Source organism: Emys orbicularis, chromosome 6 (assembly GCF_028017835.1).
Source record: "Emys orbicularis isolate rEmyOrb1 chromosome 6, rEmyOrb1.hap1, whole genome shotgun sequence".
NCBI lineage: Eukaryota > Metazoa > Chordata > Testudines > Emydidae > Emys > Emys orbicularis.
In genome coordinates this window covers 48,954,435-48,981,330 of record NC_088688.1, presented here as the reverse complement: position 1 = coordinate 48,981,330, position 26,896 = coordinate 48,954,435, and the positions used below count along the sequence as shown (strand labels likewise).

The 26,896-nt window shown below is 42.1% G+C and overlaps 1 protein-coding gene across 1 annotated transcript in view; it reads left to right on the top strand.

The window, feature by feature from the left end:
* The window catches only part of FCHO2 (FCH and mu domain containing endocytic adaptor 2), a 207,857-nt gene that overhangs the window by 143,949 nt on the left and 37,012 nt on the right, over nucleotides 1-26,896 (top strand). The window contains exons 13-19 of the mRNA XM_065405887.1: nucleotides 4,134-4,188; nucleotides 14,253-14,431; nucleotides 15,394-15,405; nucleotides 19,271-19,295; nucleotides 20,852-20,894; nucleotides 23,473-23,567; nucleotides 26,043-26,129. Coding sequence (XP_065261959.1) covers nucleotides 4,134-4,188; nucleotides 14,253-14,431; nucleotides 15,394-15,405; nucleotides 19,271-19,295; nucleotides 20,852-20,894; nucleotides 23,473-23,567; nucleotides 26,043-26,129 — 496 coding nt within the window. The remainder of the gene's footprint in view (nucleotides 1-4,133; nucleotides 4,189-14,252; nucleotides 14,432-15,393; nucleotides 15,406-19,270; nucleotides 19,296-20,851; nucleotides 20,895-23,472; nucleotides 23,568-26,042; nucleotides 26,130-26,896) is intronic.

The following is a 26,896-nucleotide window of genomic DNA, read 5'->3' as shown; positions in this document are numbered from 1 at the left end:
TATTGTGTGATGGGCAGCAATGCAAAACATTCATATGACAATTTTCCCCATGTTTTAAGTCTTTTTGAAATAAAAGTTTGACATGTACACAGATTTTTGATCTGATGCTTCTCTTTTGTGGATGTAAAAATTTCTCTTGGTTTTATTGGCAGTATCAAAAACTATGTTGATTAATATTTGCACAGGAATTCTTATCATAATAACTGTTTGAACGTACTAGTCTTAAGGAAATGGTAACTGGTAGCAAATTTAGGCAATTAAATGACCACTGCTACATCCTTTTAGTTCTGAAACTTTCCTCAATCTATTTTGCCTCTCTCAACTTTTTTGTTTGTTTTTGTTTTGTTTTGTTTTGTTTTTGGAGGGGGAGGGCAATGGAGAAAGAGTATTGACTACTTATGCCCAGGCTTCTTTCAATCCATGCCTTGATTGCTATGAGATGAGGCTCTGTCAATCAAAATAAAATTGTAAAAGGTGAGGCTAAATTAAAAGTAACGTTTTAATATACTGGATGCCATTAAAATGTAAACATTTACCACCAGATGCTGCATATTTACTAAATTATTTCATATTTTAAGTATAGGAAAAAAGCTGTAGTATCTCTGAGAATGTGGTAATTATTGGCAAATAAATATTTTTAAGGTGACCACCGAAGCTATGTTGGTCCTTTGAGGAAAAAGTAAACAAGGTAAACTTATACTCATCTTTTGGGACAAAAATATTATTTATTGAAAAGTAAAATTAGAAAACCTAAAAAACTTCTTAAAATCAGACTCTGACTTCTTGCTGATCCGGGATCTATTTATTGAAATTAAACATTAGAGAGATGCTGTTGAATATATTTCTCTACTTTTGCATTTTATTTCACATTAGTAGCCTCTTGGAAACTTTAAAGTAACAGGGCTTTTTCCATTTGATTGGTCTATGTTCACTTGGCAAATCTTGCATCTACTGCTCCATTTCCAGGGTAAATAATGCAATACAAGAAGCTCCTTCTTAAATTAACTACTGAAAACAAAACTATCTGTAGGGTTAGAAAGATTCATATTTTCAAGTGCAGGCATGAGGATGCATGGCACGTGCACGCACAATCTGTCAACAGTTTTGATGCTCCTTATTTAGATTTGGGAAATTGGACAATTTTGACTGTGTATGTATTCGTTGGTAGTTCTTTATTATAGTCAAGATAGTCACATCAGAAATGAAATTATATATCTTGCAGGAATATTTCATAGTGATGTTTTTATTCTCCTTTGTTAGAGAAACATGTGACAGACAACTTAAAATAAATGTGGGTAGTACAGGGAATGATCTCTAACCAGAAAAGCTGCAGCATTCTCAAATGAAATATACATGGTTCTGCACAGAAAGTTGAACAGATTAAAGAGAATTCACTTAAAGACCCCAGAAAGATAGCCAAGACATTGTCTACACTAGACACATTTGTACATTCTAAGAACCATATGGTCCCCAAAGCCCACTTGTAAAGTACAGTGTATCCACACACAAGTGCTTCAGTTTATGTGCATACCAAACAGGGCCGGCTCCAGGCACCAGCTTGGCAAGCAGGTGCTTGGGGCGGCCACTCCGGAGAGGGGCGGCAGGTCCAGCTATTCGGCAGCAATTCGGCGGACGGTCCCTCACTCCCGCTCCGAGCGAAGGACCTTCCAGCCGAATTGCCGCTGCAGATCGCGATCACGGCCTTTTTTTTTTTTTTTTTTTTTTTTGGCTGCTTGGGGCGGCCAAAACACTGGAGCCGGCCCTGATGCCAAATACTGTTTGAAATAGAGTTAATTTCAACACATCTAAATAAGTTTAGTCTAATCCCTTTCAGCCTGTATTGGGTCAGATATAGTGTTAGTATGAAAATGGTTCAGATAGTCATCCTACTGCTGATCCATAAGGCAGCTGCAGCCTTTCGAAATTTCTCAGAATCCAGTGCCTCTAGGAAGTATTGCTGTGAACTGTGGGAAAAGTATAAAGAGGGTGCTGCAACTGAAATTGTTTCCAACAGCTCTAATGTGGACAATGGAGCAAATCTGCAGAGAACAAGCAAGCGTTGCTGCTATGGTTATACTGATCATCTCACTAGTTCAGTCAGGATTGGTTCAGTTTTCTTGTGTAAACATGGCAGAGGTAGCTACTGGAGAATGAGAGCCCAAAAGAAAACTCAGAAAATCCCCTAAATGACTGGGAGTAGGATTTAGTGGTCATACCGTGAAAACATTGATAAACAAGATGTAAATAACTAGTAAGAGCCACCAAACAATCAATTTAAATTGAAGAAATCCTATGAATAACATTGAAAACTACTGAAATAGATAATAAAGCATAAACACTGTACCAATATTAAACTATACAAAGAAATACTGTCTTGCTGTCCAGACCCTCCCTTTGACAATTTCCCCAGATTGAATTTTTTTCAAAAATTACTTTTACAGCAGTGAGTTTGCAGCTGCTCTGCATTATCCTCTCCCATGCTTTTTGCCAAGAAAGTAGCAAGTGTTTTTAGAGGCTTTCTGTCAGATTTCCTGGCCTGACTTCTTGCTGCTTTGCGCTCTTAACTGACAGACTTCACTATCAGCCTTTAAATGGGTTATGAAAGAATTCTGGAGTCTGTTTTTCTTGTTCCTGGATTTTTCTTAAAAAATTTTATTGGAAGATTGTGGTCTACTAATTCTCCATCCTCCCCCCGTCTCCCCCTGTTCCCCCCCCCCCAACTGCTTCCTGCCACCTGCGCTTTTAAATAGAAAGGGGAGGGGGCAGGAAAATAGAAAAATTGATTTAGAAAATAACCTTTTTCCCTAGTGGTTGTCTGTAACAGACCATTAAGTTCACTTCCTTTTCTGCCATCACACAGTTTCTTCTATGTCTTGGATCAATAGTTTAAAAGATTCAGGATGAGGCAAAAATGTCTTAAGTCCTGCCTCAAAATTTTTGGAGCAAGCTTCTAATGCCTGTTTAGTCAAAGTCATATATAAACTACTTTCTTGTTTCATGCTCTTTTCCTCGCGAGTTTCGGTATTTCAGCCAAGTGTGTAACCAATCAACTTGTTAAAAGAAACAATTTAGCATCCTAATCCTAGACTGTCATTCTTTTTTTATAAGGGATTTATAAGAGGTCAGATTTCTACATTTTAAAAATCTCCCTGTCTTGCAGTTTTCTATAATGCCTATCAGTATAATGTCTAAGCACTTCACATACAAATTAAATCTGCATGTAGAGGTCACTAGTGGACTTAAAGGAACTTTCTGCTCTTCTCCCCTCCTTGGATTAGCAGGCTCTCTTTGAGTATAATTTTATAAGGTTAAAACTGTATGGCTGAAATTTTTAAAAATAGATGCTTAAAGTGTTCTTTTTAGTCCTGCATAAATATCCTGATTTTCAAAAATGATGAAAACCCAGCAATTTCACCTTAAATCATTGGGAACTGCTACGTGCTCAGTATTTTTAAAAATCAGAAAACTCTTATGTTGGTACCTAAATAGGGATGCAGGAGCCTGATGTGAGCTTCCTATTTTTAAAAATCTTATCCATATATTTTAAAACTAATGAGAGGAAAATCTTTTGTTAAAGTAATGATACAGGATTGCTACCTATGGAAAAAGAAATTACATCCTGCACCATCTAGATTTTTCTTAGTTTTCTATTGAAGTATTAACTTACCAGTCTGTATATTAATTAGAGTGTGAGATCCTGCAAAATCAAAGCCTGCAATAATGTAGCTGAAAGAATAGAAGTAGAAATTGGGAAGAGATTTGAAAACTGTGGGGCCAGGAAAATAAGTGCTTTAGAGTTACCACTGCAGGCAAATAAAGTCAATCTGTATACAGTGCATTTTGTTAAAGTTACACAGATAACTCCAGACCCATTAGCACTTATTTGAAATGTGAAATCTGAACTGCCAGCGAATTTGAGCCATGGAGCGTAACTGGAAATAATTGCCTAATAATAATAATGGGTAACTGTCACAAACTGTCATACTGTAATTTTAATCTGGCAACAGTGTCAAACAAGTCTAAATTCCTAAGTACAACAGTTTCAAGTAAAAATACATTATTGTGATTGTACATTTCAGAGGGATAGAAGAGTTTGTCAGTGCCATAAATTTTCTTTTTTCTTTCTTTCTTAGAACATTCCTGACGTAGATGACGAAGGGTACAGTATTAAACCAGAAGCAAGCCAGAATATCCTTTTATCTATTGCAAATATATTCGGGTGGGATTGTTGTGGGGGGGCAGAGCTTGGCAGAGGGGACTTGGTGCGGGGGGGGGGGGCCCAGATTCAGGGGGTGAGGCTTGGGTGGGGTGGGTGTTCCGGGTGCAGGGGGATGGGGCTTGGCAAAGGGGTCTGCTTATGAGGGGAGTCTGAACGCAGGGGGGTTGGGCGGACGGGAGAGCAGCTCCCTGTACAGTGACCCCTCCCACTGCAGCTGAGGAGTGATGGGGACAGAAAGGGGGGGTGCAGAGCTTCCTGCAGCCAGGCGAGGTTCCTGAGGGTGGGTCTGACTCAGCCCCGGACTAGCAGCTGATCCCGGCACAGAGTAGGAGCCACAGCCCCCCACAGTAATTTACTTCACCAACTGCTCTGGGCACCCAAAGCGATGTGCCAACACTGCTGGTGAGGGGCGCGTAACTGCTCTTGCGGCTTCCCTTTGCTTCCCTGTCAGAAGACATTTTTCTATGGGGAAGCAAAGAAATCTATGGGTGACATGAATTCTGCACGTGCACAGTGCTGAAGAATTCCCCCAGCAGTAAGGACCTCTCAAGGTAGTTAAGCGCTATAACATACCCCCTAGGGAGTTTGTGGAATCTCCATCGTTGAAGGTTTTTAAGAACAGGTTAGACCGGGGTGGGCAAACTTTTTGGGCTGAAGGGCCACATCTGGGTGGGGAAATTGTATGCAGGGCTGGGGCAAGGGGTTGGGGTGTGGAAGGGAGTGTGGGGTGTGGGAGGAGGGGAGGTGTGCAGGAAGGGGCTCAGGGCAAGGGATTGGGGCAGAGGAGGGGTGCGGGTGTATGAAGGGGCTCAGGGCAGGGGGTTGGGGTGCGGACTGTGGGAGGGGTCTCAGGGCAGGGGGTTAGGGTGCACAAGCGTTGGGGTGCAGGAGAGAGCTCAAGGCAGGGGGTTGGGGTGCAGGAGGGGTGCGGGGTGCAGCAGGGGTCTCAGGGCAGGGGGTTGGGGTGCAGGAGGGGTACAGGGTATACGAGGGGGCTCAGGGCAGGGAGTTGGGGTGCAGGAGGGGTTCGGGCTCCAGCCCGGCGCCGCTTACCTAAAGGGGCTCCGGGGTGGCAGCGGTGCACACCAGGGCCAGGGCAGGCTCCCTGCATGCCTGCCCTGTCCCCGCGCTGTTGCAGGAAGCGCTGCGGCCCCTGGGGGAGTGGGGGCGGAGGGCTCTGCGTGCGCTGCCTTTGCCGCACCTCCAGGTACCTCCCCCGAAGCTCCCACTGGCCGCAGTTCTCAGTTCCCGGCCAATGGGAGCTGTGGGGGGCGGTGCCTGGAGGCAAGGGCAATGGCACGGATCCCTCTTTCTCCCCCCCTCCCCCCCCAGGGCCGCAGGGACGTGGTGCCGGCCACTTCTGAAAGCAGCATGGGGCCCATGGCGCCACGGGGGGCAATCTCGCGGGCTGGTTCCAAAGCCCCGAGGGGCCGGATCCAGCCTGGGGGCCGTAGTTTGCCCACCCCTGGGCCACCCCTGGGTTAGACAAACCCTACCTGTCAGAAATGATCTAGTTATTATGTAGTCCTGCCTTGAGTGCAGGGGACCAGACTAGGTGACCTATCGAGGTCCATTCCAATCCTACACTTCTATGATTTTATGTGAACCTTGAAACATCTCTAACTAACTTTCAAGGTGATGGGTGTTTTGCTAAATTAAAAAAGCTGTTTGCCTCCAGGATTGTCTGTTCCACCCGGGATCTTGGAAATTCTTCAACCCTTAAAATCTGCAAGCTTTTATAGTCATCCAGATAATATGGTGCCAAATTTCAGAGTAGCAGCCGTGTTAGTCTGTATCCGCAAAAAGAACAGGAGTACTTGTGGCACCTTAGAGACTAACAAATTTATTAGAGCATAAGCTTTCGTGGGCTACAACCCACGTTGCATATGCATCCGAAGAAGTGGGTTGTAGCCCACGAAAGCTTATGCTCTAATAAATTTATTAGTCTCTAAGGTGCCACAAGTACTCCTGTTCTTTTTATGGTGCCAAAGGCATCATTGCCATTTCCAGAGACTGAGAGGAGATGGCCACTGGTGCCTGAGGGTATGTCTGTACTGCAGTTAGACACCTGGAGCTGGCTTGTACCAGCTGACTCAGGCTCGCAGAGCTAGGGCTGCGGGGCTGTTTAATTGCAGTGTAGACTTCTGGGCTTGGGATGGAGCCCGGGCTTTAGGACCCTGTGAGATGGGAGGGCCCCAGAGCTCGGGCTGCAGCCTGAGCCCAGAATTCTACACTACAATTAAACAGCCCTGCAGCTGTGCCCTGTGAGCCCAAGGCAGCTAGCACAGGCCAGCTGCACGTTTTAGTTGAAATGTAGACATAACCTGATTGTCCTCCTTTCAGGGTTCTTTTTCCTCAGTAGGCAAGCGGCAGACACCACCGATTTGGTTGACTTAATGTACCCTCTCTACACACATGCATATTATACATCATTTGAAAACTTATTATATCTACTTTAAGATGAAGTATGATCTGGAGCTCTCAAGTGGTGCCGTTACCATAGAAATGGGGATAAAGAATGACTATCAATATGTTAAAATGACTGCTTTGAAATATTTGCATTCTTTTCTGTTAGTTTAATGACTCTGATGTATTATTCCAAGACATAAAATTGGATTTCTTTCTCACCTCAAAGCATCACAACACAATCTAAAGGGTAAAACAAAATTTAATAATAAATTTGTACAGGTATCATTGAACTATACTAGCTCTGGTGACATTTCTAGTCAACATCACTATCATCATCTTGTTCATCATTATGACCTCTCTCTCGAGTGTGTGGGTTACCACAGTCTTCATTGCTTTGGCACACAGTTCTGTGCAGGGAAGATTGTTTGGATTACAGACACAGTTGATTTTCTCAACTTTTCATGGCAAGTTGGATCTGGATGTGTTAAGTTTTTCAAATTCTGTACACTGCATAAGAGACTCTGATTGCCCAGGGTGAGTAAGTAACTTTTCGTTCCCAAGCTTCAGTGATATTTCTTGTTATGCTGGGTTATCTGCAAACTGTTCCTGAAATACCACTATAGCCATTGATTGGAAGATGTTCTTTCTTTCTTTCACTGGTCTCTGCGTTGATGTCTCTATTATCATCTCCTTCATGGATGAGATTTCCACTAGTACGAAGTGGTACAATTCCATTTGGAATGAACACCTCCCTGGAGTCTTTCGACTTCATTTTTTGCAGCACTTTTTAGTGATGAACTGCCTCATCTCATCATAATGGATGCATAATCCATGAAGATGTAGTATGTCAGTTTCATTACAAGATCCAAACTCATGGTATAGCTGTGCAGTAAGGCTTACGTGCAGTAGTATGATAATTTTGGGACTGTTAAATAGTATGCACCCCACAATTGAGAAGCACCTTCTTTGAATATCTTCTGAAAGATGATACTCTTTGCAGGCTGAATTATATGCCTCTTTATCCATCAACCAAAAGACAAACTCCTGCATCAGATGGGGCACAAAAGTAGCTTACATCTGTAAACGACAATCATCTAGCTTTGGCTAATACTCTAAGGCTTTCATTTTGGGTATTTCAGACCAAAGGATTGAAGTGGCATTATACAAAACCAATTGTTCATTTGAAAGCTGTTCATTAGGCTCACTCACCAGAAGAACATCTACAAAACATTTGGATGACTTAAGTTCCTGGCTTCAGATTAGTTGCAACTTGGATAGAATCAGGTAATGTTATTGTGCTGCATAGAACAAAGATAGATGTGCCTTGTCCATGCTGTGCATGGAATGAAATGACAAAACCATAGTGATCTTCTAATTTTGCCTGTAATTTGCTACTGGAATAGCTTGAAGTTTCTAGGTCTGAGGGAAGTAGGCTTTATATTTTTATAGCTGGTTGGACAAAAGAAAAGCCGCCTCATTGTACATAAGATCATTCTCTTTCTCCAATCAGCTGATAAGATTCAATGTCATAAAGTGACTGTATTGTTGACCTATAACTAGATGGTTTTGCCTTAAGATTTGTTTTACTGAAGTAGAAAGAAAGGCATGTTAACTCAAAAAGTGCAGCATTAGCAATCAAGCCTCCCACAGATATTTTGCGCAGCATGTCATCATCTCCTCTTTGAAGTGCTTGCCTCCCTTAGGTTGGTTATCTCATATGTTTTTGTTTTTATTACGTTTCTTGTCTTTCTTGTGTGGTTTTGTTTTTTTTTCCCCAACCAAACAATGCAACAGGACTAATTGCTGGAGGATGTGCTTGCTCTCGTGGCTATAGAAGCAGGTTAACATGATGCTTTCTGATCAGTTTCAGAGTCTGTTTTCTTTCCTGGATTCAGTACAACTCTGACATATCAAATTCAACTTGCTTGTGTATTTCTGAAAGAAACCTCTGTGACAGAGTACAGTAACTCCTCACTTAAAGTCGTCCGGTTAACGTTGTTTCGTTGTAACGTTGCTGATCAATTAGGGAACATGCTCGTTTAAAGTTGTGCAATGCTCCCTTCTAACGTCGTTTGGCAGCCGCCTGCTTTGTCCACTGCTTGCAGGAAGAGCAGCCTGTTGCAGCTAGCTGGTGGGGGCTTGGAACCAGAGTGGACTGGCAGCCCCCCTATCAGCTCCCCACTCCCCTAAGTTCCCTGTGCAGCAGCTGCCCAGCAGGCCATCAATTGCCTGCAGTTCAGCTGTCCTTCCCCCCACTGCCATGTGCTGCTCCTGCCCTCTGCCTTAGAGCTGCTCCCTGAGACTCCTGCTTGCTGTGGGGGGTGGGGGGGAGGAAGAGGGAGGCTAATGTCAGGGTGTTCCCCTCCCCCCCTGCTCCTGCACCCCGCTTACCCCATCTTCCATAGAGCAGGGGGGGACACACGACAGGGCTCAGGACGGAGGGAGCTTGCTGGCAGCAGCTGCGGTCTTTTGTCTGGTGAAAGAAATTTCCCTGGAACCTAACCCCCTCATTTACATTAATTCTTATGGGGAAATTGGATTCGCTTAACATCGTTTCGCTTAAAGTTGCATTTTTCAGGAACCTAACTACAACGTTAGTTGAGGAGTTACTGTATTGGTGGCACATCATCTAAACTAGAAAACTCATCCAGTAGCTGCAAAGACAGTTCATCTCTCCTAACTTCTGCTGCCAGCATCACAAAATTCTGTCCAGCACTGGTGGCTTTTGACAGTTTTTCATTCCTTTGACTTTCTTGACAATACATTTCTTGTTTGTTGAGAGTCTTTTTCTCTTTGATGTAAGGGGGCTTATGTCCTCCATGTCGTTTTATACTGTAACTTCCCTGTAGAGGTAAAATTCCCAAAGTATATTACTAGCATAACTACCACCATTTTTCATCTTATACAAGTATACAGACTTGTGCTAAATTAGATATAAATTAGATCTATATGATAGTATTACAATTGCCATTTTTGTTTAATGAGCCATTTGTTTGAAGCCCAGTAGGAAGCTCTGTATTGTTATTTCTAACACTAATACTGACCTGCGCATAAGAGTCTCTGAATTAAAAAGCTAGTTTGTAGAATGTTTCAAAGGCTAGTACTGCATTGATAGGCAATTACAAATTAAAACCTTCTACCTGGCAGACTAGATGCCACACTGTATGTACAGAAGCTTACAAATGGAGAGGCATTACATTAGGAATTCACATACATTTATATCTACCCACTATGCAGTACAAACTACTGTGTAATCTACTAATACTGGTGCACAGTCTTCAGTGTGAGACTGATCTGGTCAGCACTTTTAAATTGAAAATATATAAAACTATTATAATTGTGAGAAACTTTGACAATTAAGAATATGTTGCAAAATGTTGATGATCACCATTTTTGTCACATTCTAAACAGCTTCTTCATTTCTGAGGGGGGGAAATACATCCCCATGCCAAAACAAATAAAAAAAAATATGTTGTCATTTGGTAGCTTTGGCCAATAATTTCAACACCTTAATGTAGTGTTTAACTTGAACAGTAAAAACTATAGTTATAGTCATGTTGCTGAGTTTCTGGAACTGTGCAAAAAATGACACTTTTTCCCATTTTGGGTACCATTGTTTCACCTCACCTGCAGGCTTACAGCACCACTTGACAGCTCCCCATCAGACTTCATCTAAATGTACATAAAATAAACTTTCAAATTATATATGTTGTGGGTGTGTGTAGGGATAGGTACATTAAACTCCAAAAATATGGCCCTTTTTGGAGAAATGCCACACACCTACAGGCAGTTCATCTAGAAGCTAGGTAGCTTGAGGAGCTGCATGAAGCTGCACTGTTTTCTGCCTCCTGTACTTCTCTCTGTGAGGTGATGCATTCAGGGTATGCTCTTGATATGGACATCTGGGGCTCCAATATGGCCGTGAAGGAATATTATAAGGAAAAGGAGTAGGGGCCCAAAGAGAGGGGTACCAGAGCACATGGTCACCCTCATAGCCTCTGCTGCTTAGATCTGTAGGAGACCTTAGACTTCCTCTGACCCATAAAACTTGGAAGAAGAGGCTCTAGGGAAGTAGGTGGGAGATCCTTCCCCACTTTGTTGGGAGTTAGAAGAGGAATAAGAAAATTTCAATGCCAAAGGAAGGGCTGCAGAGGCAGGGATTATAGATTGTAACCCCACAGCAGCATTCAGTACCAAAGAGGAGGTCGGTAGCACTGAGGCAGTGGGCCCTCATGCTGGTAGAATGTGAAGCCCTACCAATAGCAAGGGAGGACTTAGTTTCCTCTGTAACCTGGAGGTCCTTTGGTACTGTATATCTCATTGTTACTGAGTAGATAGGGCTGTTAAAATTGGGGCTAAATTATAGCCCATAGGACTAGCCAGAGTTGAAGTAATCTGTAACAACTTGCTTGGTACCAATACTGTTGTTGGCAATGAAGGAGAGGTAGCAACCAGTGCCAAATACATGTGGTGCTGCAGACACCTCAGTGGTTGCAGTCTTTCTATTGATCATTGACAAGGTTGGATCAGTGGGTGGTACTAAACAGTAGTGCCATGAGCCCAATTTGGGCTATAGAATCTCCTTGGATTGGAATTAAAGGGGAGATTTTGAACTCTTCTTTACGGAGGTCTTTTGAGGAGACTAGCTTCTGCTCTTAGAGGAAGAATGATGTTCCTTTCCCTCAGCGGTCATAACAGGGATAATCCTACCAGTATCTCTGGAAATCAAAGGCTTAGCTGGTAGAGTCCTGGAGCTAACTGGGGCTGAGCTCACAGGGGTGCTTCTCAACACAACAGGCAGATGTACAGGGATATCAGATGAATCTCTGTCTCAGACAGCTTGCATGGGAGTGGTCAAAAAGAAACATTTTAAGCCTGGTTTCCCAACTCCTTTTTGAAAAGGACTAGCACATAATGCGTTTATCGAGAATGGGGAATTCCCCACCAGACAAAAAGACACCTCATGTGTCCATTGTTAACTGGAATTGCCATGTTGCAAGAGGGACAATATTTAAATCTAGGGTCCTTTGGATGTGACATCCTAAAGCCGTGGTACCAGGAAGATTCCAGTGGGAAATGAATACAAGGAAATGAAGAATTAAAATTTCCCCTCAGATTACCCAAAGCCTGTCAAAAATGGGGGGATTGGGTGCTAATGGGCAACTATGTAACTACCCTAACACACATCCTAATTCCTCAATTCACTCTAACAAGGGGAGATAGTACTGCAGACACTAGGAGCTCCATGAAAAGCCATGAGCAGAGAGGAGGAACTGAGCAGTGGTTGTCTAACAATGTATATTTGCATATATGGGGCAGCAATAGCTGGTGTCTGTCATGTATTCTTGGCAGGTTCCAATAGAGTGTTATTAATTGGAAGAGTTACTCTTCCCAACAAAGATATGTACAAAATGTTCAGTAATTTGAGAGTCTTGTACCCATGGGATGTTCTCTCTTACACCTGTCTATGAAGACCTCCCTCTTTGTGGCAGTCACATTTGCTAGGAGGGTGGAGGAGATGGGGGCTCTTACAATGGAACACACACACACACACACCCCATACTATTTTCCACTGTGTCAAGGTATTCCTTAGGACACAGCCTAAGTTCCTACCAAAAAAAGTGTTAGATTTCCATATAAATCAGGTCATACATCTACCTACATTTTTTCCTGAGCCCCATACTAATCATGGTGAAGCTACGCTACATACCCTTCATGAGCACAGGACCCTAGCCTTTTAACTTCAGTGAGTGAAACCTTTTAGGTCCTCTCCTAGGCTGCTGCTATTCTTTGACGAGAGGATGAAAGGCCACCCTGTGTCCTTCCAAAGATTATTTAAATGGGTTTCAGGGTGTATTAGGCTCTGATATGACCTAGCTAAATTAGATCCACCAGACAGTATTATAGCCCATTCCGGTAGGTTGCAGTCAGCCTTAGCTGCTTTGTTGAGAAGCATTCCCATAACGGATCTCTGTAAAGCTGCCACCTAGGGCTCTTATGCATACCTTTGCTAGACATTATGCTTTAGTGGAAGCATCTAAAGCAGACGCTTACTTTGGCAGAGTTGTTTTGCAGTCTATTGTGAAGACTCAGAGCACCCACCACCTTAGTTAATTCACTGCTTGGGAGTCACCAAGAGTGGAATATGTATGTGGACCAGCACTTGAAGAAAGAAAAGTTATTTACCTGTTGTCACAGGGTAACTAGTCCCTGTGGCTAGATTAAGCCCAGCACGCCTGTACCAGAGCAGGTGAGCCCAATCCAGCCAATTATGGAGGGCTGGGCTACACCTGAGTCTATAAAGGGCTGCGAGTAGGCAGCTGGGCAGGAAGGACTGAGATAGGCTAAGCGTTGGGGAAGAAAAGCTACACTGGAGTGGAGCTAGATCCTGTGATGGGTCCCTGGAGCAAGGGCCAGGGGCTCAGGGAAGCAGCCCTGATGCTGGGAGGCTGCCAGGAGCTGGAGTGCCAAAAACTCCTGGGAGGGATGGCCCTGAAGCCTGGGGTCAAGGCTAGAGTTAAGTCCCTCTGTTATGACAATAAACCTTTTTGACTGAGGTCTTTTCTATATTACCCACTGGATCGACGGGCTGCGATCGATCCAGCATGGGTTGATTTATTGTGTCTAGTCTAGACACGATAAGTTGACAGCTGAGCGCTCTCCCGTCGACTCCGGTACTTCACCAGGGCAAGAGGCGCAGGCAGAGTCGACGGCAGAGCGTCAGCCGTCAACTTACCACGGTAAGTAGATCTAAGTAATGTAGCTGAAGTTTTATAACTTAGATCGATTCTCCCCTCCCCCCCCCCAGTGTAGACCAGGCCTGAGACTGGGCATGACAGCGCATGCTTTGGAGCTGGGGAGAAGCGACAGCCCTGATGACACCTGTACAGTAACAAGGATCCTTTGAGATGATGTCCACATATTCCTCAACCCACTCTTCTTTGGAGTCCTACAGTTGGATTCTGCAGTGGAGGAGAAATTGAGGGACAGTTGGTTCCGTGTCACCTTTTATTCCCTCAGTACAGGAGCATGAGCACTCTCAGAGCACATGTACAGACCCAGTGGACATTGCTAGACAAAAGACTCCAATCTCAAGCGCATGGAGTACATACACACCAAAGTGGAATAGATATATCTTGAAGAATTCCAGTTACTGTATTATTAAATAACTTCTTTACAGAGGGGCAGAAATGATTCAGAGGTTTGGTAACTTGCCTGTAGTCACAGTGTGAGTTGGTAGCAGAGCTGGGAATAGAACTCAGAAGTCTTAACTCTCCATTTTATGCTCCAACCTGCACTGCAGACAAATTAATACTACTGTAGAGCCTAAATTTTTCCGTTCTGGTCATATGTGATTTTAAATTTGTAACAGTAAAGTTGCATTAACATACCTTCTGCATTTGTTAGATGCTTAGGGTGAAAGCATCAAAGTTTAAAGTGTGAGTGTTGGCAAACTGTGGATGGTGTTTTCAAGTAGCTATTGTCAGACACTTTTTTAACTGTTAGTTTTATGCATGAATAGTGTTTACTTGCTGCAGATGTATATGTTGAGGAGTGTATGAGAAACTGATTTATCCATTATATAGGTGACACTAAAATATCAGTTACCTTAACTGAGAAAAACATACCAAAGAGAACCATTTCTACTCATCCAGTGATTCTGACTCTGAAGATGATGAACCGAGGAGGTTCCATGTAGAAATCAAACCTGTACAGCCAAATAATAGCTCTCACTACACTATGGCTTCATTGGATGAATTAAAAGTATCTATAGGGAACATCACTCTTTCTCCAGCAATATCTGTGAGTAATTTGTTCCATATATTACATTTAGCAGAGAAGCAAGTTAATATGTTCCTTACATTTTGTTTCACATTAACTATTAACGTTACTCTTTTCTATGGAAGGTCAGATTTTACTGAGAAGGATGGGTCTAACTCCTGCACCAAGCATCCATTTTAATTCCAGTTGTTGAGTGCAGCATGTCTCTCTCCCATATATAATCATCACCACTTTGTTTCTGGGATTGATGTTAATTCCAGGTGTGAGATGTGCTCCAGGGGACAACCTTTACAAATGAAAGGAAAATAGTGACTATTATCTTCTCCCCAAGCCCCCTACAAATATAACCTCTCTATTCTGGGATCCATGTTTTGGGTTTAAATTGCGATGTGCTGGGGATTATTTTTAACAGATGGATGAGATTTGTATTGGATCATAAGTGCTTTGAAGCTAAGGGGATGAGTACTATAGAAAACCCTAAGATAGACCAGGGATATATATTACATTACATTGCAGCTTGCTGTGTTTTATTCCTTAGGATGATAGAGTGATCCTTTTGTATTTAGGATTAACATTACGGTTGAACCTTATAAGTGATACCAGCGCAAAATGAAGGTTAGAATAAAAAGGCGTGTACATTAAAGCAAATATTTGACATACAATCTTATTTTTAAAAAACTAGGTGAAAGTCTGTGCTGGCATACCTATGCCATTCATAATGGGGGGGGGGGGAATCCTAAAAATGGCTAAGAACTTAAAAACTGGATTGTAAAAAACCACAAATCCCAGTGATGATTGAACCTGGTGATATTTTAACCAAAAAGAGCAGTCAACCTGCTTCTAGCTGTTTCCATCGCTTCATGCTGACTCAATAGACACTCTAGGCTTCAGAGTGACACAAACGCAGAATGTCAGTCCTGGAGTCTTATTATATAGGTATATTAATCATGTTTTCCCCTTTTTCTTCCGCATGCTGATACTAGAGACACAGTCCTGTAAGTACAAAATCCTTTTTTTTTTTTTTTTTATTTTATTTACCATTTTTAAATTTAAAAACGAAATAATTCTTGTTTAAGGGAGGAAGCAAGTTCTAATGGTTAAAGCACAAGACTGACTCTTGGTCTGGGTTCTCTTCCTGGATCTGTCAAACGCTTGCTGGGTGATCTTGTGAAACTCAGTTTATTCATCCATGCTGTAAAATAAGCATGGGTGGCAGGTATCAAAGGCAGGGGAAGGCTGAGCCTCCCCAAACAGTCTTGTGTGGCCCCACCCATGCTCCACCCCCAGGTCCCTTCCTGCTTCCCAGCGCTATGCTGGGGGGAGGGCTCTTCTCCCCGCCCTGGGGCTAATGGGGGCCAGCTAATGGGGGTTTGCGGGGGGGTCTGCACCGCCTGCCCACCTGGTGATCTGAGGCTGGGGAGGTGCACCGCCCAGCTGGTGCTCCCGGGCACAGCGCCTGGCACTCCACGGTTGAGGGAGGTGGGGGTGGGCCGTGTCACCTGCCTGGCGCTCCAGGGCTGGGGGAGGGGCACTGCGTTGCCCACCCGGCACGCTGGTGGGGGGGCCCTCTGGGCTTCTATGGGAGTGCAGGGTGTTGGGCAGAAGGGGCAGGCCGGACCAGGGGCTAGCCTCCCCAAGCCCATTTTGATTCAAGTATCAGTAGACTTGCAGTAAATAAAATGAAATTGCACTTAAGGAACTAGCTAAAGCAATCTCAGAACTATTAGCAATTATCTTTTGGAACTCATGCAGAATAGTTGAGGTCCCAGAGGACTGGAGAAGGGCAATTTATAGTTACCTGTCTTTAAAAAGGGGAATAAAGAGGACCCAGGGAATCATAGGCCAGTCAACCTAACTTTGATACCTGGAAAGATACTGGAACAAATTATTAAACAATCAGTTTATAAGTGCCTAAAGGATAATAGGATTATAAGGACTAGCCAGAATGGATTTATCAAGAACAAATCATGCCAGTCCAACCTAATTTTCCTTCTTTGACAGGTTTACTGGCGTAGTGGATGGGGGGAAGCAATAGATGTAATATATCTTGATTTTGATAAGACTTTTGACACAATCCCACAATACATTCTCATAAGAAAACTAGGGAAATATAGTCAAGATGAATTTACTATAAGGTTGATGCACAACCAGTTGAAATACTGTACTCAAAGAGTAGTTATCAATAGTTAGCTGTCAAACTGGAAGGGCATATCTAGTGGGGTCTTGCACGGGTCAGTCCTGGGTCCTGTACTATTCAATATTTTCATTAATGACTTAGATAATGGAGTAGAGCGTGCTTATAAAATGTGTTAATGACACCAAGCTGGGAGAGGGGTTGCATGCACTTTGGAGGACAGAATTAGAATTCAAAATTACCTTGACAGATTGGAGAATTGATCTGAATTCAACAAGATGAAATTCAGTAAAGATAAGTGCAAAGTACTTCACTTGGAAAGGAAAAATCAAATGCACTACTACAAAATGGGGGATAACTAGCTAGGTGGTAATATTTTTGGCAAAGATCTGGGGCTTATAGTTAAGGCTGCAAGTTTGTGTCAGAGGTCACGGATTCTGTGACCCTCAGTGACTTCTGCAGCGGCCAGTGCACCTGGCTTGGGGGCAGCTCAGGCAGCCCCTGCGCCAGGCGCACCAGCCCCTGCTGGGGCAGTCTCAGGCCACCACATCCCCTTCCCCTCCAGCAGCAGAGTTTGGGTATGGGAGGGGGCAGAGGGTTGGGGCATGGGATGGGGTGAGGTGGGCTTTGGGCGGCGCTTACCTGGGGGGTTCCCCGGAAGCGGCAACATCCCCCTCACTCAGCTGCTAGGCGGAGGCGTGGCCAGTGTGGGCTGCCTCTGCCCAGAGCACTGGCTTCACAGCGCCCATTGGCTGGGAACTGCAGCCAATGGGAGCTGCAGGTGGAAGCAGTGTGCTGAGCTGCCTGGCCACGCCTCCGCCTAGCAGCTGAGCGAGTGGGAAGTTGCCACTTCCGGGGAGCCCCCCAGGTACGCGCTGACCAGAGCCCACCTCACCCCATCCCGTGTCCCAACCCCCTCCCACACCCAAACTCTGCCGCTGCTGGGGAGGAGGTGCAGAGTCAGGTAGGGAGCCTGCCAGCCCCGCCAACCCCCCTAGCACCAGCGGAGGTCCCTGGCTGCGTGCCGTCCCCTCCCCCAGCGGGGGACTCAGGCCACCCTCCCCGGGCAGCCCTCCCCCAAGTTTTATTCACAGGTATTTTTAGTAAAAGTCGTGGACAGGTCACGGGCCATGAATTTTTGTTTACTGCCGTGACCTGTCCTGACTTTTACTAAAAATACCCATGACTAAAACGTAGCCTTAGTTATAGTGGATCACAAATTGAATATGAGTCAACGACGTGATGCAGTTGCAAAAAAGGCTAATTTCATTCTGGGGTGTAGTATCAGGTGTATTGTATGTAAGACAAGGGAGGTAATTGTCCTACTTTACTTTGCACTGGTGTGGCCTCATCTGGAGTACTGTGTCCATTTCTGTGCACCACACTTTAGGAAAGATGTGGACAAATTGGAGAGAGTCGAGAGGAGAGCAGCAAAAATGATAAAAAGTTTAGAAAGCCTCACCTCTGAGGAAAGGTTAAAAAAACTCGGCATGTTTAGTCTTGAAAAAAGATGACTGAGGGGGACCTGATTAACAGTTTACAAATATATCAAGGGCTTCAGATATATAAAATTGTTGTCCATGTCCGCTGAAGATAGGACAAGAAGTAATGGGCTCAATCTGCAGCAAGGGAGATTTAGATATTAGGGAAAACTGTCCAACTATAAGGGTAGCTAAACTGTGGAATAGGCTTCCAAGTAAGGCTTTAGAATCCCCATTTTGGAGATTTTTAAGAACGGGTTGGACAAACACCTATGAGGGATGATCTAGGTTTACTTGGTCCTGCCCCAGTACAGGGGACTGGATTTGATGGCTTCTCAAGCTCTACGTTTCTATCATTCTGTATACTTTAAAAAAAAATATTATTTCAATACTATTTCTTTTTAGCTTTCTATACCTAAGAACATGTTTATATGTGTTCCATATCCCCTTGGTTCCAATACACAGTATGTCTGTGTTTACACTTATGGCATTATGTAAAGTACAGGCACTACACATGTAGCTACACGTGGCAGTACAAGGCTCTGGTAGCAGGACGCTACACTACTAAAAATAGTGGGAGGCACTTCTTTGGTGAATAGAGAACCATGTAGGGTATATACTGAAGGGGTTCAGACATGCAGGGCACTTTCTCAACTCTATTCACCCAAGCCAGACCTCACCCTCTACCACTGCTGTTTATACCCATGCTGTCTGGGTGTGCAGTGTGTGTGCTCTACATGCAGCCATACATGTAGACTTACTTTTTGAAGGTGCTCCAGAACTGCTGTAGTGTCAGCTAGCTGACTTTTGCTGTATTCATGGAGTGCTGCAAAGCCTAGCTTTCTCGGAGCAGTTGCTCTTAGACTGTTTTCCACTCACCCCCATCTCTCCCTCAACTGCCAACTGCTGACATGCAGCCAACTCAGCTTGCTCTTTTTCCACAAGCCTCCATGTTAATTTCCCTGCTTCAACTCCCACCTTCAAACTCCAAATAGCCTTTCCTGCCACCTTGCCTTCTGCCAGTGCTCCCTGTTCCTCTGTTCTCCTCTCCTGCCTGCCTTACACTCACCTGGAGCCTGCTCATGTTCTGTGCCCTCCCCGAGCTTTACACTGTCTCCCCAGCATTGAAAATAAAACGATGAATGGGAGGGGGTACATGCTAAATAATACTGTGCCATTTAGTTCTTTAGTAGATGGTTAATAAAAAATAATGTTTATTTGTATTATTTTTCATTTCTATTTTAGGCTCAAATGAACAGGAATTCACCTAGTAAGTGCAAACTTTAACTATTAGGGTATACTTTGTATTTTTCTTATCAAAATCTTTATATTTAGCATGAAAATTTAATTTCCTGATTATGATCAATTTTTATTTTTGTATTTTAAATACAAGAAAGATGCCTGTCATCAGCTCTTGTTGCCATAACAATTAATAATAAAAAATAAATTTACAAAAAATAACCACCCAACAGATGTATTAAAACTTGAAGAAAAAAATGTTAAATGAACATTACCAGCCAGTGTTTCAAAGCAGTGAATGCGGTCCACCCAAAGATCTTAATGCATCTACCTTCCTAGCTCTCCCCCAAAGTCCTAGCATCCTGCAAAGTTTAATAGATTCATGCTGTTTGTGATCAATGATGGGGAATAAGTTCCAGAGCGAAGGGGCCCTCATTGAAAACATTCTATTGTCAGTCCTGTGTACTGAGTACTCTAGCTCATGTCCCAAATCCCCAAACCAAAAACTCCTCTTCTTCCGCTGTCAAACTTTCTCCTTCATCCCATGTTTTGTTCTCCCGTTCCATAAAAAACAGCAGTTTGTCCCAGTCCCGTGATCAAAAAGTGTGCTCCCAGCCACACTGTTGAGTCTCAGCAGGAGCAGGGACTTAGAGGATGGAGTCCTGATGAGTGAGGAGGCAGACCAGGCCAAGCACCTACTGAGCAGCAGTGGAAGAATGTCAGCTGCTGTCCCCTTGCTGGATTCTGGCTGGAGCAGTGGGAGTTCACTCTTAAAATGGAGAATCCCAGTCAATGGAGGAAAGGCTGGGTGAAGCCATGATAGCGGTGATTCCAGTCCCTCAGAAAGGAGTTGTTCTTTAGAGTGCTGTTTAATAAAGATGTGAGAGCGGACTCCCATGCATTTTGAGGAGTTCAATTCCTCCCCTGACATGTACACAGTGTAAATTACCTCAAAGAAGGCCATGATGTGAAGTAGTCAGAAAATAAATTTGAAATGCTGCATGATAATACAGTTCAATGATAGCTCATTAGTATTAGCTTTTGAAAGAAAATGCAAATTACATGGCCCTTATTTTGGGGAAGAGTAGTATTTGCTTCAGGAAATAGCAACTAGCCTTTTACTAGTATTATCTTGTTAGTATTCTAGATGCTAAAGAATTAAAATGTTTGTTTTTAAGTATCTTATGTTCACACTTTAATCCGCTTTTCCTGGAAAACTTAGATGATCAGTAACATCTGCTAAAAATGAATGGTTTTTCTGCTGCAGTAGGGACTTAAAACTGCGAAAGAGTGAAGTTGACCTATGTTATGTCCCATAAAGATATACTTTCAAAGGACCAAGACTTTCTAACAAAAATCATCCTTCATTTTTGTATGTTAAGCATATTTTAGGAAGTATTTTAGAGGCAGCTGACTCATAACATCACATAAATAACACTAATTTCATCCTTTCCATTTCCTTCTGAATTATTTTCATTGCAGCTATTATCATTCCAGATTGTTTTTTATCATGAAGCTGAATGATTTTGTTAATCAAATTTCATGGCTTTCATTTGTCATAAAAGGTTTTGTTTTTTTTTTAATTAGGTGAAGAGTTAACAAAATCAAAGCATTCTGCTCCATCTAATGAGTAAGTTCCACATTTAAAATGTAGGCTTTACATTGAATTCCATTTTTGTGGGGGTTTTGGTTTGATACAGGATTGAGAAATCCATTGCTAGACAGGACTGCCCAGAGGGGTGGGCAAGTGGGGCAATTTGCCCCGGGCCCCACAGGGGCCCCGCGAACCCTGGCCCGGCGGCGGTCCGGGTCTTCGGCAGCATTTTGGCGGCGGGGGCCCTTCAGTGCTGCCAAAGACGCGGAGCGACTGAAGGGCCCCCCCCCACCGAAATGCCACCGAAGACCCAGACCGCTGCCAGGTGAGCACAAGCGCCGCAGCTCCCCTGCTTTGCCCCAGGCCCCCTGAATCCTCTGGGCGGCCCTGTTGCTAGACTTGGCTATCCAGTTTAGGCTGGATAGCTAGTGATTCCTAAGAGGTGAGAACTTATTCAAAATTCTTTATTTAAAAACTGGGAATTTTATCCTATCCTCTTCCCTTCATGGGCGTGCCTTTTTTCCACCTGTTCATTTTCTTCATTGTGATTGTCTCAGATAATTATTTTAGTTATAAATATAAAATGTTATTTTATATTACAATTATTAAAAATAATAGAAATCGGTTAACATTCTAAATTAATCTAGGAGCTACCATAACTTTTCGGGAATGCAAGTTTGATAGGATCAAGATTTGGGCTGGTTCACATACAAGTTTTACTGAAATAACTAAATCAGTTTTAATTAGGGCTGTCAAGTGATTAAAATAATTAATCCCACTGTTAAACAATAATAGAATACCATTTATTTAAATGTATGTTTTCTACATTTTCAAATATATTGATTTTAATTACAACACAGAATACAAAGCGTACAGTGCTCACTTTATATTTATTTTTATTACAAATTTTTGCACTGTAAAAAACAAAATAAATAGTATATTTCAATTCACCTAATACAAGTACTGTAGTGCAATCTCTTTATCATGAAAGTTGAACTTACAAATGTAGACGTATGTACAAAAAAGAACTGCATTCAAAAATAAAACAGTGTAAAACTTTAGAACCTGCAAGTCAAATCAGTCCTACTTCAGCCGATCGCTCAGACAAACAAGTTTGGGTACAATTTGCAGGAGATAATGCTGCCCACGTCTTGTTTACAATGTCACCTGAGAGTGAGAACAGGCGTTCGCATGGCACTGTTGTAGCCAGCATCGCAAGATATTTACCCTAAAGATATTTAAAGATATTTACGCAAGATATTTATGCTAAAGATGCATGTTCATTTTCATAATCTGAGTCAGATGCCACCAGCAGAAGGTTGATTTTCTTTTTTGGTGGTTCAGGTTCTGTAGTTTCTGCATCGGAGTGTTGCTCTTTTAAGACATCTGAAAGCATTGTCCACATCTCGTCCCTCTCAGATTTCGAAGGCACTTCAGAGTCTTAAATCTTGGGTCGAGTGCTGTATCTATCCTTAGAAATCTCACATTGGTACCTTCTTTGCATTTTGTCAAATCCACTGTGAAAGTGTTCTTAAAACGAACATATGCTGGGTTATCATCCAAGATTGCTATAACATGAAATATATGGCAGAATGCGGGTAAAACAGAACAGGAGACATACAGTTCTCCCCCAAGGAGTTCAATCACAAATTTAGTTAACGCATTATTTTTTTAACGAGCATCATCAAGCATGGAAGCATGTCCTCTGGAGTGGTGGCCGAAGCATGAAGGGGCATATGAATGTTTAGCATATCTGGCACATAAATACCTTGCAACGCCGGCTACAAAAGTGCCATATGGACGCCTGTTCTCACTTTCAGGTGACATTGTAAATAAGAAACGGTCAGCAGTATCGCCCGTAAATGTAAACAAACTTGTTTGTCTTAGCAATTGGCTGAACACAAAGTAGGACTGAATAGACTTATAGGCTCTAAAGTTTTACATTGTTTTGTTTTTGAGTGCAGTTATGTAACAAAAAAAACCCCCTACATTTGTAAGTTACACTTTCATGATAGAGATTGTACTACAGTACTTGTATGAGGTGAATTGAAAAATACTATTTTTCGTTTATCATTTTTACAGTGCAAATATTTGTAATAAAAAATAATATAAAGTGAGCACTGTACACTTTGTATTCTGTATTGTATTAGAACTCAATATATTTGAAAATGTAGAAAAATATCCAAAAATACTTAATAAATGTCAGTAGGTATTCTATTGTTTAACAGTGTGATTACTCACGATTAATTTTTTAATCACAGTTAATTTTTTTGAGTTAATCGCGTGAGTTAAGTGCAATTAATTGACAGCCCTAGTTTTAATTAACATATTTTGTTGAAAAAGGAAATAGGACCCTTTTATTCTGAAATAAGAGTGCCCACACACAAATTTGCACCGAAATAACAAAAAGTGTAAATTTAAAACATTTCATTCTTTTGGTGAAAGTCTGTGTGTGAACCAGCCCTTTGACCTACATTTATCCAACAGAATGTTTTTATGTGGCAGGGAGGTTCTCATTAGACTGATTACAGCACACAAGTCACTTCAATAATTCGGTTGTTGTTATAAATATGTATGCTTTATATTTATTTTCCAATTTTAACTGTTACAATAGGAAGGGGAACAATGACCTCCTGGCATGGGATCTACCCTTTGCCACTTCTCTTGATTCATCTTCTTCAGCTTCATTGACATCCTCAGCTTCATTAGGTAAAATATTTGATACTAGAAATTATATTCTAAATCCTAAATGTTTATTATAAAAATCTTCTTTGGGGTTTGTTTTGTTATTTTACTATTGGAAGGGATTTGCATTAGAGAGAATTGCAATGAGAGAGTTTTGAAATATGATCTCTCATCTATATGATATAACTTGTATGTACAGCAGGATACAGTGTGTTAGAATGTGGATTACTATAAGTAGTTGTGTCCATTCTTTAAGCATCTGAATAAACTGAAGGCAGAGTCCATTTTTTGCTAGTACTGTGCACAGCTCTTCCTATTTCCTCTATAATCCACCTACTTTTACTGGGTTCCCTAAGCACTACTTTTTCCCTGGGTTACAGTCCAAATAATGTATGGGGCTCTTCCTGCTCCCTCACCTGTCTCTCTTCATAGGAAAGGATTCTCTCCCTTGTTTCTTTTAGGTCAGTGTAACTGGATCACTGCCTCCAGAGCACCCTATTGTGGTCTGAGGTGGCTTTGTAGGCACCCTGCCCCCAGTTTCTTGTGTTCTTTGCAATGATTGACTACCAGACCTGAGAACAATATCCCCCTTCTGTGGGGTCTGACTCATTACCTCTTTTACAGAGTATAAAACTCTTCATTAGCCCCACAAGTCCAACTCTTCTCCCTGGTTCTGGAGTCCCAGAGCCCCTCCCCCAAGGGTCCATGCTACTGTTCAAGGAAACTTCTCCTAGGGTCAGGAGTCCCACAGCAGTCCTTGTTGGGACTGTGTTGATTCAAATAGGCTTCCTCTCCTGGGTTGAGGAGTCCCATAGCCCTTCTGTTGTGGCTGTGCTGATACAGGCCAACTGCAGCCTTCAAGCAGCTTTTCCAGCTGGCCCCTCCTTACTTAATCCCTGTCTCCTTGGGCTGGGACAGGTCAGGAGGCAGCCATCCTTCCCCTGATGGTGTATGTCCTGTTATTGGAGAGAAGGTAGCATATATGCTGCCCTTTCTCCCAACCAACCAGGAGGAGCTCTGGGAAGGAGGGGAACCTTGCTCTACCTGCACTACAAGGCTTCTGGTTCTGGGTCCTTAAAGAAACAGTAGCCTGTGTTCCCACCAAGCATTAATTGTTCCCACAGGGATTATCTTCCTTTCTCTCAACACCTGCCTTTGTCCTTTGCTAGGCATTTGTCCACTCAAAAAGTCACAGGAGCGTTAAAGGGGCACATTATGGAACAGGTTGACTGGCCCGTAGTCCCTACTACCCTTAAAGGGACAGTCAGTAATCCTGTTACAACAAGATTAATGAAGAACTCAGATCCTCCTTTTTTAATGCTAGTGCCATTCCAACTTTTCCTCTCCATTAGATCTTATGCATGGAAGGGCAAAAAGGAAGCATGCATGCATAGGTAGGAGTAATCCGTGTAAGGAGTAATTGACATTGCTATCACAAAATTAATTATAGACATTCTTAAAATGCTTCTTACAAATTGCCTTGACTTTAAAATAATGAATGGATTTTATTTTTCTCTATTTTCAGGTCCCTTGTAGAAGGACCCTATGAAAAACAATGGAAATCAACTGCAGGAAGTACCTTGATGGGTTGCCCATCTCCTTGCATGTGTCTATTGGGCTTTTAACTTCATAATGTAATGTAAAGATTTAATAGGTGTGGTAATTAGACACTTATTGATCACCACATCTGTTAATTTTAAAAAATACATTGTTAAAATCTAAGTTTACCTTAAATTAGGTCCCCTGCAAGGAAGTTAGGCAACCCAGCAAGGGAATTTCCTGCAGTGACATCCTGCTATGCATCACTGGATGTTTCCCATAATGATCTGATGTAAGGAGAGAAAAAAATGGGCCATTGTTTTTACAATTTTGAAGTTATGATTTCATGCTAATCTTTTGGTTTTAAGGACGTCAAAGTATTCTGTTTTCAAACTTAAATCTGCTTGTTAGTGGTGTAAACATTTCCTTTATTCAAAAGTTACGGTTATTTCTCTTCAGATGTTACAAAAATGTATTTTTACATTGAACTGGTGGTATGGTCCTTGGCGAATACCTTTATTTAACTAATTACTTTAATGGAACATGACATTGAAGAAAGAGGAAAATTTTAAGAATCTTTGGATATCCTTGCATTTGCCTGTAAATGGTTCACTGGGTCACAATTATCTAGACAAATTACTTTTGTTGCAATAGATTATTGTGAGAAGTATTCCATGTTTAATTATTAAAATTGATGCTCTGAAAATTTTCACATAACCAGGAATAAACAGCCAAATTAAGCGTTTTATTCTTTTATTCAGTTAAGATCAAGCTTGATATGAATTTTGAATATCATAGCATTTTACATGGTTTCCAGAAATTTGGGTTGGCTTTCTGTTGTTGTGAATAGTTTGCTCAGGACACTTTTATTACTATTTTCAAAGGGGCGTCTCAGATGCTTCCCTATAGTGTGCAAATTTCTTCATAACCCTTATGCTTTTTTCTTGCTATTTTCTGTAGCACAATGTGTTCCTTTACAAAAAAGTTCTTTTTGTTCCTCATGTATCCTATCTAAAGATTGTACAGCAAATACCACCAGTACCTCAGGTAAAAATGGTAACTTTTAATCCAGTTATAATTAGTGTTTTATAATAGCTAAGAGACAAGAAGTGTCCCAGGACCTAATCCAAAGCCCTTTGAAGTCAATGGACTTCAGCTGACTTCAGCGGACTTTGGATCAAGCCTCATAACATTTGTTTATATGTTTTCATTCTTTGCTACAATAGAGGCTTATTACTATACAAAGTGTTAGTCAATCAGCAGGCTAGCTGACCCTAATTTACTGATAAATTGAAATGAGCGAGAGAGTGAGTGTTACAAATTAGATTTATAAAAATAGCATGGACTTTTCTAATTAACCTGTCTTTTTATTAGCTGAAATGCAGATTTTGTCAAAAACCAGCCAGAATCCAGTTGTTAAAGACACTGGGTAAAATTTCAAAGGAACCTAAGGCCCAGATTTTTAAAGGTGTTACTGTGTTCAGCATTGCAGTGATTTAGCATTGCTATGATTTAGAAGCATACATTTCATTTTCAAATGGGATTTAGGCACTTAGGACCGTAAATCTCATTTAAAGACTACTGAGGGCCTAAATCACTTTGGAAAATGGGATGTCAATGCTTTTGAACATTTTAGCCACAGTGAATAATGCTCACTTCAGTTGATCCTTGTCCAAAGCAAAATGAATCCGTCTACATGTGTTACCTGATGTATACAATATTAAATAAAGTGAGTATTCTAAAATATCACAGAATAAATATAATGTACTTTGGAAAAATATGTGCCGAGGCAAAAGCAACAATAGGCAATTATC